The sequence below is a fragment of the Centrocercus urophasianus genome, unplaced genomic scaffold (genome assembly GCF_019232065.1).
Source record: "Centrocercus urophasianus isolate 14NV4802_14NV808 unplaced genomic scaffold, USGS_Curo_1.0 seq_33, whole genome shotgun sequence".
NCBI lineage: Eukaryota > Metazoa > Chordata > Aves > Galliformes > Phasianidae > Centrocercus > Centrocercus urophasianus.
The window spans coordinates 8,991,260-9,006,518 of NW_024884900.1; the positions used below are offsets into that span (position 1 = coordinate 8,991,260).

Below are 15,259 nucleotides of genomic sequence, written 5' to 3' on the forward strand. Positions count from 1 at the left end.
GGCAGGGCACCTCTTCAGAAGGAAATGGCTGCTTCAGTGCCTCCTGGAGACAAGCAGGACTCCCACTGATTTCCCCACATGATTAAAACCTGCAGTTCCACGCTTGGGCTGTGCTAAGACAGATTCTAAACCCAACATCAACAGAACCAACCTCTGCAAGCATCTCTTTGTCCACAGGGAGAGCAAAGACCCAAACGCTGCTCTCAAACTGTTATCATCTCACAGATCCTTCAAGCCATAGCAGCCTTCCTCTCTAATTTTTTATTTGCTGCCAACACGGAAAATTTTCTGAATACCAACTATAAAAAGGCATTTATAAACCACTTACATGTTTAACTACATAGCTTGTACCCTATATATTTAACAGGGCAAGCTGGCAGGAAATCAATAGGCTCTTAATGCATGCTGGACAACTATTAATTACCAGCGCCAAGCAGTCCTTGCTTTTCTAACACATTCCAACTGCTCACAAAACATACCAAGTCGTGCCTGCAAAGCAGCTCAATGGCAAACAGCAGCTTCTCCTTCCCTAGGAAACAAAGCACCGTTTGGTGGCTGATGGGATCACTGCAGAGGCCGTGACACAGCCATTCCCTTTCCATACCTCTGAGTCGTGCATCTCACCAGCTACTCGGGTCCTGGGCAGGTAATGGGGCATCACTTCTCAGCCTAAAATAAACTTCATGCACACACCAGAAAACCCTCACTATATTAGAAAAGGAAAACGTTGCTGCTGGAAAATTGTGAAAGCACAGGGCGTGTGGTTCCTAGGAAAGGATGGGAGGGAAAAAGCAGAACAAAACTAAGAGCTGATGACTGCAGGATGCAGTGAGCCCCAGAGCCAGCAGGTGAGGTTCCAGAGGAGAGAGAAAGGCTTAAGGGCAACGAGTTCCAGGGAACTGGCAGCTTTTGAAATCCTATTAAGGCAGAAGTGCAAACTGTGGCAATAAAAAGCAAAGATAGAAGTGTAACAAGAAACCAATCTGGCAGAATCACAGCGCTGCTGCAACCTTGCAGTGCTCCATCTGAAAAGAACAAAACCACAGGGTCACACTCAGAGGTCAAGGCACAACAACCACAGGATGCATAAAAGGGCCAGCAAGAAAGACCTCCCTATAACGACGTGGGGAGCAAGCAGATGGCCAAGGAAGAAGTCCAGCCAACGCACAAGGACAAAGTTTAACGTTTCTCTGTTATGCCAAGAAAACTGCTTGCATCTCCCACTGGCAAAGGGGAAAACAGGGAGAGGTGATGAAAAGGACAGGTAAACAGTGAACATCTCAAAGTGCTGCCACAGGGGTGGATCCCAAACTCCTCAGTGCACTGGATGGACCGGCTGACAGGGCATCACGAGAAATGCTTGAGGGCAGCACACAAGAGTGATTTCTGACACTGTGAGGGAGTGAATGCAGTGCTCCAGCAGGAACCCCTGTACCAGCCCCCTGTAACTCTTTGCTCCTCAGGACACATGGGAACCAGAAGACAGCACGAGGATGAGCAGCAGCCAACTCCGATCTGTTGAGAATGTCTTACGTCAAGATTAAGAGAGGGAAAGAGGAAAAAAGAAGAGGCCGAGCTTTTGATTTATCCAGTGTTTTAATGACCTGAACAAAGAGACATTATCATGGAGGCAATGCAATTCTGTGGAAGAGCTTAAGGACGCAATGGAAAACTCCAACCAGAGATGTGCCACCACTGGTTCAGAAGGATGAGAGACCTGGCCCAAGGGGCATCCCCAGGGCAGGGCACCAGGCTGCAGCTGCCCAGCAGCAGAACCCACACACTGGGAGATGCAAACCCATAGGAAACACACACAACTAGCAGCAGATCATTACACTGACATCATCACATAGCAGTGGTGACAAGCAGTCACAACCCACAACTGGCCACAAGATAGGCAAGCACAGAGCTCAGCAGTGCTTACACACAACGCTCTGTGCGTGCACAGGAAAAGCAATAGCAGCCTTGAAAGCAGAGCAGAGGAGATGGCTGGGGATGCAGAGCACCTGCAGCAGGCTGCAAGCATCGGGGCTTCCTGCCCCTGGGCACAGCAAACACAGTTTTATTTTCTATTTATCTTCTGAAAATCAGCCAATGCTCACTTCAGATAGGAGCAACAATTAAAAAGCACCTTTTTAAACTGTTACCTGAGGATAAAAGCACAGAATGCACCTACAGAAACTTCCCATTCAATTGTTGGGTTTTTTCCCCCACGTTGCTCCATCTTTTGTTGGTAGGCTTAAGAGAACAACAGCTTATAATGAACAAACAGAGGAAAACAATAAAAGTTTTTCAAAAGGCTGGGAATGATTCCTACATGCTGATAAGTTTAATTAACACAAAGGAATTAAGTCTACATCAATCACTGGATATCTAAAAATCATTTTAAGCGCAACATGATGTTCACTATTTTCCAAAAGTGAAACTTGGACTTGACATGTTTTCAAATCAAATATAATTTTCTGAGACAGCTGAAAAAGGCATGGGTTGATTTCTTTTTTTTTTTTTAATCAAAATCAAGTTACTGACTACTATAAATGGGTACCAAGCCACCTATGACACCTGCCAAGACATGAGCATTCCAGAGGCAGTGAGCTGGCTATATTCACTGAAGCAGTGAGCATTTACTTTAACAACAGCTGCGTGTCCAAGAGTGCACATACAGCATGATGAGAAGCAGAGATGTCAGTCCCAGACATTGCTACCAGGATCCTTTTCCACCCCATCACGACCCTTCTGCACGATGATGGAATCAAGGCTCCTCACTGCGCAGCATGTGCTGGGAATCCCCCATGGCAGATGCTACTGTTGGGTTCCAGTAACCTTATGGTCATCTAGAGTGACCTTACCTCCACGTCAGATGCATGTAAATAAAAAGAAGGGAGTAGCAATCTTACTGTAAAGAGGAGCCCTCAGCCTGAGCACAAATTCAGCCTGCTGTACACGTCAGCTGAAGCCTCCCAGCACAGGCATAAACACTACAAAAGTTAACAGAAATACAAACCAAATTCTTTATGGAATATTTTATTCTGCCTGATTTGCCTCCTCCTCGGGCCCAAAATAAATGAGGTTTAAATTAATAGGCTTTATTAGCTGCTCCATCTCTCCACAATAATGGATCGTGTTTTAGACACTCACCCAGAGGACATAATCAAATCAGGTTTGGATTGCAACACAATCACCAGCAGCATCAGGCAGCCTCAGTCCCACACTCGCCCTAATTGATTAAGAGATTTGGTCACTCACACATTTCCATTTAGACAATTAAGCTAAAGAAGCACTACAAACAGCAAGAGCAACTGGGAGCAACAGTAACAGACAGCAGACTATTTTTATAGGGAGAGCTATGAGTTAGGGACGGTGCAGTAATTAAAGTCTATTTGTTTTGTTGGTTTTTGTTCGTTTTTTTTTTTTAACCCCCCTCTTTATTCTTACTGCAACAGCCTCAGCAGTTCAACCCACAAAGCAACGATTGAGAAATAAACAAAAAAAACCCACAGTGCTCTGATCTGCAGCTCAGCGCACCGAGCTGCACAACGAGGCCAAAGCATAAAGCCTCTATTAAAACATTTTGCCAGCAGCAGATCAAAACTATCACTTCCCATGTCCCCAGCAGCACAGATGGTGACTGCTAACAAGGTCTGTGTTCATACAGCCCAGCCACTGGTGCCTGGGACGCCGCCTTCAGCCTCGTGGGATTAAGAACCTGCACAAAGTGGTGGGTTTGAAATAAAGCTACTGCTTCCAGGACTCCTCTTAAATGTGAGGAATGATGCCTCCAGAACGATGGGCTGGAGTTGCATGGAAGGTACCACACACAGCTATTTATCCCAATTCACAATTGGCTTCTCTAATTTAGCCCCATTCTCCAGACACAGACTGCTGCTAAAAAATAAAAACCAGCAGAGTTGTGTCATTTTGAAGAGGAGCAGTGTTAAATGGCCTGCAGTACAATACCAGGAAAAAAAACCCACTTCATTTTGGTGATGTTATTGCTTTTTATTTGCTGTTTATGGTGTACCTTCTGTGTAGGGACAAAGGGACAATAATACACATGGCAATCTTGCCCCATCAGCACCGACAGAGCTGCAGAATTCAATGCACCATTGCAAGCTGATAGATGGAAAAAAGGAACAAGCAGTACGTTTTTCTTCAGTCATCAGATTGTTATTATGTACTCTGAAGAAAAGTGGCAACACTTGCACATTAAACATGCCATTTGCTGTGTCCTTTCAAGCCAGGAAAGGATGAAAGCCCATCAAGAGAACCAATTAACATTCTGGAATAGAGTCCCAAATGCAAACTTAACTGGATAACTACTGCCTGATGCTTATACTTAATATTAACATGGGAGACAGCTTCAAAGTGCATTCAGAATTACAGCCATACCTCTGCATGGATGCTGTCGTTTTAATATCCTCATGAAATATTTGCATTATTAGAGCTTGAAGATTGAAAAGATGGGAAAGGCTTTGGCTGTTTTGGCATGAAAATAGTGGCACGTTGGATACCCAGGCTTAGGGATAGAACGGCTGCTCCTGGCAGCCAGCCCCCCATAGCAGACTTAAATAGCAGAGGATGTGCAGCCCCCGTGGTTTGAAATAGCTAGCAAGGTAGGAGACAAAAGAGCTGAAAGAATAACGTGTGTCCACCCACTCAGCACACTTGCACGTCACCACTTTTATTTCTGCCAAGCCTCAGAGATCCCCTCTCACATCCCCCAGTCCAGCAGAAGCCTCCCTCCAGCATCTGGTGAGTGGGGCAGCTCGCAGCTCAGATCCAGGCAAAGCTTCAGAGAAGGACAAGGAAGCAATCCCTCTGAGAAAGGGGTCACTTCACTAAGATGCAAGATTATTTATCAGCTGCTTTACAAAGCAACAGTTGGTGAAGTCATCACATTTCACTCACTGAAAACGTGACTGAGTTGGGGGCAAAGGTATTTTAAGTAAGAAACAGGATTTGATTTCAGAACAAAAGTACTTGCAACGTTTAGCACGTCGGTGGCTTTGCACAAGGCGAGAGCTCATCCATGCTCTCCAAAGCTCTAGCCATCTCAAGAGGGAAACACATAACAAGGGCTGACACCTGCCAGCTCGTTCAGAGCAGGGAGCAGAGGGACCCACGGACTGCACTCTCTCTCAGCCTACCCAACTCCTTGATTTCACCTTCCACTGGTATCCAGCACATCTGAACTTGCTGGGGCCCAGGACATAGACACAGAGGACACTACTCTAGGCAAGGGGGCACTGGGGAGCCCTCAGACCCAATTCACTGGGAGTTGGAACTGGATGATCTTTAAGGTCACTTCCAACCCAAGCCAGCCCATGATTAAATCCCAGAGATGGGCAGACCACAGCAGCCCCACCAGTCCCAGCCCAGGGGCCTCACAGCACTCAGAGGAGAGGGGAGCAGAGCTCCCTGACAGCAATGGAGTGGCTCAGAGCCCAGCTGGCCCACACAGGGCTGTCCAGAGCAGGGCACAGGTTTAGCACCGCACACACTGCTGCTTGGGCTCTGCTCTGCCCCTTGCATTGCTACGCCACGAAAGACCACAGACACGGGGGTAACACGGCATGTAAGCAGGTGACCTCTCCCAAAGCAGAGCTGCTCCAGCACTTTACCTCCAGCAGAACACGCATTTGTTGGCGCAGGCCAGGCTTGGTGTGGCCTCCATGCAGCGGTGGCTCTCGATTCCATAGAAGGTGTGCTTGTAGCAGCCACCTCTGCCTCGGAGCATCGACTGCAGCAGAGAAAGAGACACACAAATACAAGAAAGGCTTTAAAATCAGCTCCCTGGGCACATTTAATGCATTCACTTGCACTGGTGTCCAAAGTCACCTTGTGATGGGTGCTGCAGACATGGAGCAGCTCAGAGAAACGACAAATGCACTCCAGCTTAAGAAATTCAAAGCATGATCAGCATACAGCCCAACTGCTTACATACAGCTGAACAGAAACAAGGTATTATGGTGCCAACATTAACTGCCCTAGAGGAAACTTAAGTGAAATCAATACCTTCTCACTTGTAACACCAAAGCGTAGCAGGGTGCTTTCAACTGAATTAGCCAACGTAGGAAGCAAGTGAAGCCACTTAGGCTGTAAGAATTATTGTACAAGACCAATAAAGAGTAACGAGGGTCAATGTAATGGCTGCTCTATGAAACACTCAGTTCTCCCAGATTTTTGTGCAGAGTGCTTCTTCTAGCCTCCCATTAAAAGATACCCTGCCCCTCCAAACCCCCACTCACACCACTGGCCCCAGCAGGACACTGAGCTTCCTTCCCAGAGCTGCAGACACCTTCTCACCACGCTCTTCTCCTGCTCAGCACGCAGGGAGCAGGGACTGTCTTCCATGATCTCAGCTTAATAATAATAAATGGGAAAGGTTCTTCAACGCTCTCCGGAGAAAGTGTGAAATATGGCTGTGTAACTTTTAATCTATCTTCCTCTACGTGAAGGGTCCTAGCGATGCAGAAACAGGTCTGCAGTGAGCTGTGGGGGAAGAACAGAGGCAGTGCCTGGCGTACATAAAGCACTGCATACAGGTGAGAGATTAAACAGAATGGAAAATGCTGTTTACTCCATCCATCCCTCCAACCACAGATTCCAGGAGACTCCAATTCCAGCAGAGCAAGCTGTCTCACAGATCTCATCAAGGCGGCAAATTGGACTCTTCCTTACATTTGCAGGTTCTCTGCTATTTCCAGAATCCAGCAGACACTGATTTCAAACTGAGATAGCACTACAGAGCTTTCTGTAACGCTCCTCCTTCCAACCCTGGCTTGTTTCTCACTGATACAAATCCAGACCAGCCCTCCTGAAGGCACTCACACACTGGTGTGAATCTGAATCAACGCCACTGCCTGTAACCAATTTCAGCTCCATTTATTAGAGCTCTTTCTATTCAACTCCTGCTTAAGCTAAAAATAGGAAGGGCCTATCTAAGCACACAGAGCTGCTATTTATTTTGTGAAATGGCTTTACAGTGCTGCATTACATTTCAGTTCTTTAATAAAAATAGGTTCTCTGGTTCTCTCTCAGCCCCAGCACCGACGAAGCCTGACAAGTTTTCCTTTAAACATTTCACGGCCTTCCCTGGCACCAAGAACAACAGAGGAGAGAAATATTTGTCAGAGCAAACGGCAGAAGCGTTGCTGGGATCAGCACGCCTCAAATGTTCCTGACAATACAGCGGTGGGCTTGCTAAGCTGTTCACAAGGAGCCTTTGATGAGACAGTTCATTGATAGCAAGCATTAAATAAAGCCTCACTGCAGCCACCCACAGAGCTCCTCTTAAAAATAAACAAAGTTAATCACGTAGCAAAAGAGAGCTGAGACCAGGAACTGATCGCTGCCACCGCACAGGAGTCAGCTGGCACTCTGATGAGATGCTGATTCCCAGTTTATGGCCCTGTGAACGCCGACAGCTTCAGCATGTTAGAATCCATGCTACTCCTCAAATGCACACCCTTACGGAGCAGCTTTCAGCATGCGAGCTGTGAACTGCTTCTCAGGGACCTGCAGAGGACAGCTGGAGCAAGAAACAGAGCAAACTTCACCTGCTTTGCTAGGTTTGCTATATGAACCTTCCAAGGGGAAGAAGAGCAGAGGAGTGTTGCCAATCAGATGCATCAGCCACAGAACCACAGGTCTGAGTGCCCACATGCCACCTGAACGTAGCGACGAGCTGTGCTGCCTTTGTCTCTCAGGACCTCACACCTCTGATGCAATCTTCCCACTTCAGTGCGTGGCGTTCCAGTCCTGTCCTGCATCGCTGTAGGCAGCAGGGATTCCAAACAGAATGGACAAACAGAAACCGTGATCTTTTCCAGCTCTCTGCTCATGTTCTGACTGCTGGCAGTGGGGCTGTAATAGCCTGACATGCAGAACTAGAGCTTGGGAAGTGAAGCGTTGTCTTGGAGGTAACAGAGCATTTTCAAAGGGTATTCCACCTGGAAGCTGTATACTTGTATAGCTCTAAGAAATAAGTCTCTAGCTTTCAACTTATAAACAGAGAAAAAGTAAAAGAGCATACCTTTGTCCACCGGCACAGCTTCACTCCAGAATGGCTTCCTATCAACTTATAGCCTGAAAACAAGAGGTGAATCAAACCATCAGTTTTAATCTGCAGTAGCTGATACATGAAACAACGAAGAGCTGCACAAAATTAAGCATCTCCATTCTCAGTGCTGCTCCTCCCTGCTGGCACAAGCAGGACACAGCAACGCGGTGCCCATGCTCATCCACCTGACCCTGTGAGCCCATGCACTGAGCCAACACGTGGTCATGCAAGGGATCTGGTCAATGGGAAGTGTTTTTCTCCCCACAGGACCTATTTGTACTGCTGGGTTCTGTTTGAATCAATGGAAGGGGCTCAGGACTGCATGGAACAGGTATGGGACACCTGCACTGACCCCAAGGGTTGGCACGTGGACCAAGCAGCACATCAGAGCAAGCCTGAGGAACACACGTCATCCCATGCAGCACAAGGGTGAGGAAAGCACTGAGATGGAGGGCTAAGTGTGAGCCCAAGCACCAACAGCTCAGCAGATTTACCACCTCTACCTCTGGGGCACAGCCCTGGTGAACAGCTCTGCAGGCAGCTGCTCCCCACACCTGCAGGAAGCTGGTCTCACACCATTTCCCAGCCAAAACCAACAGAATTTTATTTATTGGCCCACATGGATTAATTCCACAGTATTCATTAAGCACTAAGTACTGTTATTACCCAAACTGCTTGAGTTATTTTCCTCTTAAAAAAAAAAAAAAAAAAAAAAAAAGAGAGTACTTAGAGACCAATACATCTGAAGGATTAAAAAATACACAAATCAGCATAAAAATGTCAGGGATTGGAGAGCCTCACAGTGCTGTTCACACTGCAGCACTGACATGTCAGCATGGCCTGGCTGCCCAGACCAGCACATCTCCACCGGCAGCAGGAGGCTGATGCTTTCATTAACACTTCCAAACAAAATCATACTTTAGGTACCCAGCATCCCTCCTGCCAGGGCAGGGACCCTCTGCCCCTTTTCCCACTTTAGGCTGTTTAGGGACTGATGGCTGCATTAAGAGAGGCTGCAAGGAGATCAGGCTGCCCCCAAGAGCTTCATCTGCCCTCCAGCTCCATAGGAGCAGGTGGTACTTCAGACTTCAGCCCCTGAACGAGCAGACCTCAAAACCCTGCATGCATGTTCAGGGTTAAGCAAACTCAAGATAAGCAGCGATGCAAGCCAACAAGCCTTGACATTTTACATCCTTTCCTGGAAAAGGAACTCTAGCCAGAGCTTCTCACTTGGAAGTGATGCTCTGCAAAGCCTCAGGTGACACTGGGGACACCATCTACAACTGGATGCAACCCAGTAGACCACACAGCAGCTTCCAGCCGACCCCTGCCTGAGAACTCAGCACACAGAGCTGCATCCTATTATCTCTTCCCATTCTAGATCTCTCTTACATGTTTCTCCTGCAGTTTTCCACAAACAGCCTTGCCTAGCAAGGGCTAATCCCAACTGACACCTCTCTGTGTCACTCAAACTCGTGTCCCTAAAGGATCAGATGAACACAGAGAACGGCAGTATGTCCCTCTGACACAGCTGCCCCAGCCAGGCTTTGTGCTTCTATCTGCCACCACCATCCTCTATTTCCCACAACCCAGCAACAGCGTCCATAGAAGATTATTCTCTTGTAGATCATTTGTCAGCAGAAGTAACACGGCTGCTTTGAAACAAGCATTAGTTTAGAGTTAAACAGGAAATAGGGTACGCTTGCCCAAATCCACTGAGCTGTTCAAGGGAAGACAAGAGGCATCTGAGCTGAGCACAGTGCCAAACCCCACAGCCCAAAGCTGCAGCACTCCCTTTCAGTTGATCAGATCTACGTCCAGCACACGGAGTGCCCGCAGCACCTTGTAAAGGCCAACGCTCAACACCAAACCAGAGCCTTACAAACTTCAGCCAGCTTCAGCAATACAAAGAAGTTTACTCACCCTATGTGCTGCTGCCAGGAGTCACAGCTGTGGTTACTGGAAGAAGCCACACATTTGCAGAACTTCTTATGAGTACTATATGAAGTGCCTGAACTCAGTTCTTCATTGCACAGGGAGCATTGGTGGGAGCATGGTTACCCTGCTAAGCACTACAGCAAGCTGCACATGAACATTCAGATCAAGTATCAGTGACAAAGCCTGACTCTCTGCACATCTACTGCAGGTGAGCAAAGTTCCTTTGATTTGATGAGCCCATTTCTTGAAGTATTTAACTAATGGCTCGTAACACAGGCAGCAAAGCAGCTTGAAGAGCTCTAAGAAAAATGGAAAGGGTTATGTGGGAACCAAAAGTGCTGAGTTTCAAATCAGCCATGGGAGAAAGCAAGACAGAGAACCAGGCAGAGTCTTCTCACTCTGTTTCCAGGGCTCACAGAACACCATCTACTGCTTAAGAGCAAACCCAAGAAGTATTACTTGTAAGCAATAACAAACAAGTGAATACTTGGATGCAACACCTTCCAAACAACACAATGTGTTTTCTCAATCTGTGCATATTCAAATCCTAAGGCTCTACAGCATCTCTCATATTCAAAACGCTCATTATTACTTAACCTGTAAACTCTACTCGTGACTAAAGGCACAAGAATCCCAGATCATAAGTCTATTTTAGCTGATCCCAAACTAGATAATAAATGCTGAATTGGCCAAGACACTCACCAAGCTTCACTGAAATTCAGTGTCACTATCACAAAAATTTGAATTAAGTTTTTAAACAAGCTTTTGGGTGAAATTAGTTTCATCAGGCAATAACAAGGCCAATAAACATTTGGTGACTGCTTGACCTGAGAATCCAACCCAAGTTTAATAGACCACAGGCAGACTTTCAGCTGAGATGGCCACTGTCGCAGATGGTGAATGCTCCATCATTAGCGTAAAACACGTCTGCAGCTGTTTAGGATCATAATGCAACTTCAACTCCATCATGTAAACAGTTGGAAAGGTTCATTCTCCAAAATCCAATCCACTGTCTGAAAAAGTGCACCTGCAATGGTCACACTACACAACTTGAGACTCCCCTGGCTGTCACAGAACCCTAGAATGGCCTGGGTTGAAGAGGAGCACAGTGCTCATCCAGTTCCAACCCCCTGCTGTGTGCAGGTCACCAACCAGCAGCCCAGGCTGCCCAGAGCCACATCCAGCCTGGCCCTGAATGCCTGCAGGGATGGGGCATCCACAGCCTCCTTGGGCAGCCTGTTCCAGTGCCTCACCACCCTCTGGGTGAAAAACTTCCTCCTCATATCCAACCTAAACCTCCCCGTCTCAGTTTAAACCAATCCCCCTTGTCCTATCACTACCCACCCTCATAAACAGCCCTAACAGCTATCCTGACACATCAGTGTCCAGTGGAAAACCAAAGGCACCTTACCTTTCAGAACAGCCCCCTACACTAAAAGCTTCCTTCAGCTGAAGCCTTTGAAAGCACAGAGCAGAAGATTTAATTATGAAAGAATGAAGCAGATGACTGGCTGAAAAATCCCCTGGAGGTGCAAAGCCTTTGCCACGCTCCTCTGAGAACACAGCCACTGCACGCCTGCTAAAAGCCAATCTGATGTCATATTATGCTTCAAAAACCCAAATGACTTTCACAAAGCTTGCTTCTGAGAAACAAGTACTGCACAGTACTGACAAACCAGCACAGATCTATCAAGCCATCTCCTTCAGTAAGTCTGTTGGAAGCTGTGTTATCTGTTAAAGCTGTGAAACAGTGAAGAAAAGGGAACTCCAAACCAGGGCAATGCTTACAGGAAAAAAATTCCCACTTCTGTGTTGTTTTGCACAAGAGCTGGTTAACAGGTCAGCAACACAGCAGCAATCCATCAGCTCCACTCGAGGGACTGCCCCAAAAGCTCTCCCACAGCTGCTGCACTTGGGCCACCACTGCAGGCAGTGATCTGATTAAAGCTGGAGAACGAGCAAGAAAAACACGAGTGTGGTTTGTGAAAAGAACCTGCTCACATTTCATCAGCATTTTATGCTGAAATAGAAGTGGGATCTGGGAAGTAGAATTTCTCTGATGGTCCAAGCATGGCTGGAAAGACCTCCTGTTTTCTGTCCCAGGATCAACTCTGCAGGCTTTTGTTGGTGCTGGTTTAAAAACCTCCTTTGAAATGGAAGAAACTGCTCTTAAAAAGTACCACAGGCTTGGGAGCTGCAGGAAGGTTTTGCCTGCAAGTTCTCTTTCCTTCTCCAAGCTGGTGAGAAAGGATTGCAGGGCTGTACCTTACATACACAGAAACACTACATTTCACACCAAACTTTGTCCACTTCTATCAGTGGAGCTGCTGAAGTGTCACGTACGATGAGAAGGATGTGGAGGAGTACAAAGAACATGTTGATTTATTTATTTATTTATTTAACTTGCAACAAAAGGCTGCTGAAGTTGCTGGAAGAATTACTGCTGCCATGGTAGGCAAACAAACCTGACCTGCTGTCATGAAAGTGGGACCAGCAAAGCCCAAGGACGGCAACGCCAGCAGCTCTGTGAGTCCAGCACCAACAGCTGAGAGCCAGCAAACACTTCTCACTTCAACTGGGATGTCCATTGTAACCCAAGAGCACATTTCACTACAGAACTGCCAAAGCTTCCAATGCTTAAACGCATTATTTCTGATCAAATTATGATTTTTATGACCACTGGGACCATTAGTATTTTCACCCGCAGCAGCTAGTACTGAGCAAAAACAAAAAGCTGCCAGCACCTGACACCTTTGACAAGGAATGGTAAGGCAGACTACTGGCAGAGCTGTTGGAAAACATTTGCCACAAATGACTCATGTTGATGTCCTCCAGCAGAAGCAGCCCCAGCAGGGCACACCTTAGAAAAGAACACCATGGGCATAAAGGCATGGCAGCTCATTCCATTTTAATCAAACCCCAACAAAAATGCAAGCTCCTGGGACCTCCTCTCACCCAAGAGAAGATGGAGAAATGAGATGCCCATTCCTTGCCTGGATAGTTTCATTAACTTCCACACTGGCTTTGCTACTCCAAGCAAAGAGCAGCTGTCTCCTATCCCAAAGGGGGCCTTTGTAGCTTGGCAAACATCCACCTCCACCCACTAAAACAGCCAGAAGAAAAAGAACAAGCCAGCTACAGCCACAAGCCCCCTTCCAACTGCTCTCAGATGCTGCGCAGATAAAGACCTGCAAGACAAAGCTCATCCAAAGTCCTGAACAGCAAAAGATCCCTTCATCTCCAGGATGCTGGGAAGACAAGCTACACGAGGAGGAAAATCCTTTTCCTGGCTGGAAAGCAAGCAAAGCAAGACACAATATGATGGGATTCCTCAACAGGGCATCTCAAAGAAGAACCAGCCATGTGTCCTACACTGCCTCAGCCAACAACCTCAACTCCCTGGTGGGCCAGGGCAGCAGCTGCAGCACCAGGATCTCAAGCTTACTTGAATATAGCCTTACCTCCTTCCATCGTAATGGATTTAATTTCAAAGACCAATACTCTCCAAATGTTAGGTAAGATCAGTGCACTTCAAACACGAGTTAACTTACACTCACACTTCTCTAGTATACCTGGGTAACTCCAACTCCCGTGATCACACACACAGGAAGAATCAGGGCCACTGATAAAGGCTGAGCTTTGTCTATCCTGCCGCTGCTAAGTGCACCAGCACTGCAATTAGCACTGCAATCAGCTCATCACCAAGCTCTCGCCAGCTTCCACACTGTGGGACTTCAGCATCCTCTGGCTCCTGGATTCTTCCTCCACCACGCATTCTCCATTTATTTACAGGGACTTTAAGGAAATACAAGAAAATTTAGCAGGCTTAACTTTGCCTGGTTTCAGGCATTACATTTACCCTGATCACAGCTATTCACAAAAGAAGAATGTTGTATTTTGCAAACTGATGTTTAAATCTTCCCATGGGTAGCAATTGAAGTCTCTGGTTCCTTTCAGGGATTGCACCAGCGATACCCATCCCTGACCCAGCTGTGAGCTGCTAGTGCCACCTGCAGTATCAGAGCTCCATGTAAACGACACTGAATCCCAGCACTGCCTGCCAACATCTCAGTGCACAGCCTGCAAAACAAACCCCAGCAACACCGATCTCTGGGCAATGTCTCTGCAGCAGATCTCACTTCCAACGCCAGGATGCGGAGCTCAGCACAGCCAACCAAGCTGAGGCAATGAGGAAAAAAATAATCAGTAAGGGGCAGCAAAAGCCATCAACCAACTACTTTGAAAGCTGATCTCAAGCAAGGTCAATAAGCACTTGAAAAGCCCAGCCCTCAAGTTTCTTCTGAAGTCAGCTCCTGATTTTCAAAACATGCTGAAAAACACAGATAAAAGCTTATCTTTGCATCAAACAGCAAGTCAAAGCGTGACAGAAGTGGTTACTGAAGTAGTCCAATCTACTTCAGATACAAGCTGTTCCTAACAGCACTTGCCTTCGGATACAAGCAAAACTGAGATATTATGGACACCGTGGTGCTAAATTCAAGGCACACTTAAGCAGTAAAGACAGCAACCCAACTGCAGCTTGGGGAAGCAGAATGATTTCTTCAATGCCAGTGGGGTCAGCTTTTGGGAAATATTAATCCAATCCTGTTGCATTAGTGCCTACCACAAAACTACAAGTATTTAGAAAAGAAAGAAGCAAGGACCTGCTGAGTGTGAGCAGATTAAGAAGAAAAATACAGATTTCAGCCCGGCTAGGATTGTTTCACAAACCTACAAGCCACTGCAGAAAGCAAATGAGAACATCAGTTAGGCTGCGCCTACTAATCACCACAGGAAACACTTGCCTGAAAGGTTTGCTTCTATTTTCAGTTCATTTCATGACATTTACCTAAACAGATGAAGCAGCAGGAGCACACTGCCAGCCTCTCTCCAGCTATACTTGTTACTGTGGGTATTAAGTGGCTCGTGCCGTATTTGTATTTTATGCAAGACTGAACAGTGATGGGGAGGAAATCAGCATCTTCTCACAGCACAAGACTGGCTATGACTTTCAAAGCAGCAGCTGTTACAGAGGACCTTTATGAAGGTATTTGCAGGCAGCCAGCCATAAGGGCCTCCAGCTGCACCATCCAACACTTCAGGTTATATCCAGCGCTGCCTCTGAATTCCAGCTGAAATGAAACTATTGTTTAAGCAATATTCAGTTTACCTACAAGGCAGCATGCTAAGTTTGTCTGAAGGTGATTAAGAAGTGTTGCGGGGGGCTGAAGAGATGCTGCTCAAAGGCAAACTCCTGTT

At 46.8% G+C, this 15,259-nt stretch overlaps 1 protein-coding gene across 2 annotated transcripts in view; it reads right to left on the reverse strand.

The window, feature by feature from the left end:
* Positions 1 to 15,259, reverse strand: part of LOC122166295 (S-adenosyl-L-methionine-dependent tRNA 4-demethylwyosine synthase TYW1-like) — a 76,521-nt gene that overhangs the window by 43,155 nt on the left and 18,107 nt on the right. For both annotated transcript variants that reach the window (XM_042829961.1, XM_042829962.1), the window contains exons 9-10: positions 8,036 to 8,088; positions 5,622 to 5,740 (exon numbers count right to left, since the gene is read on the reverse strand). In XM_042829961.1, the coding sequence (XP_042685895.1) occupies positions 5,622 to 5,740; positions 8,036 to 8,088 (172 nt within the window). The remainder of the gene's footprint in view (positions 1 to 5,621; positions 5,741 to 8,035; positions 8,089 to 15,259) is intronic.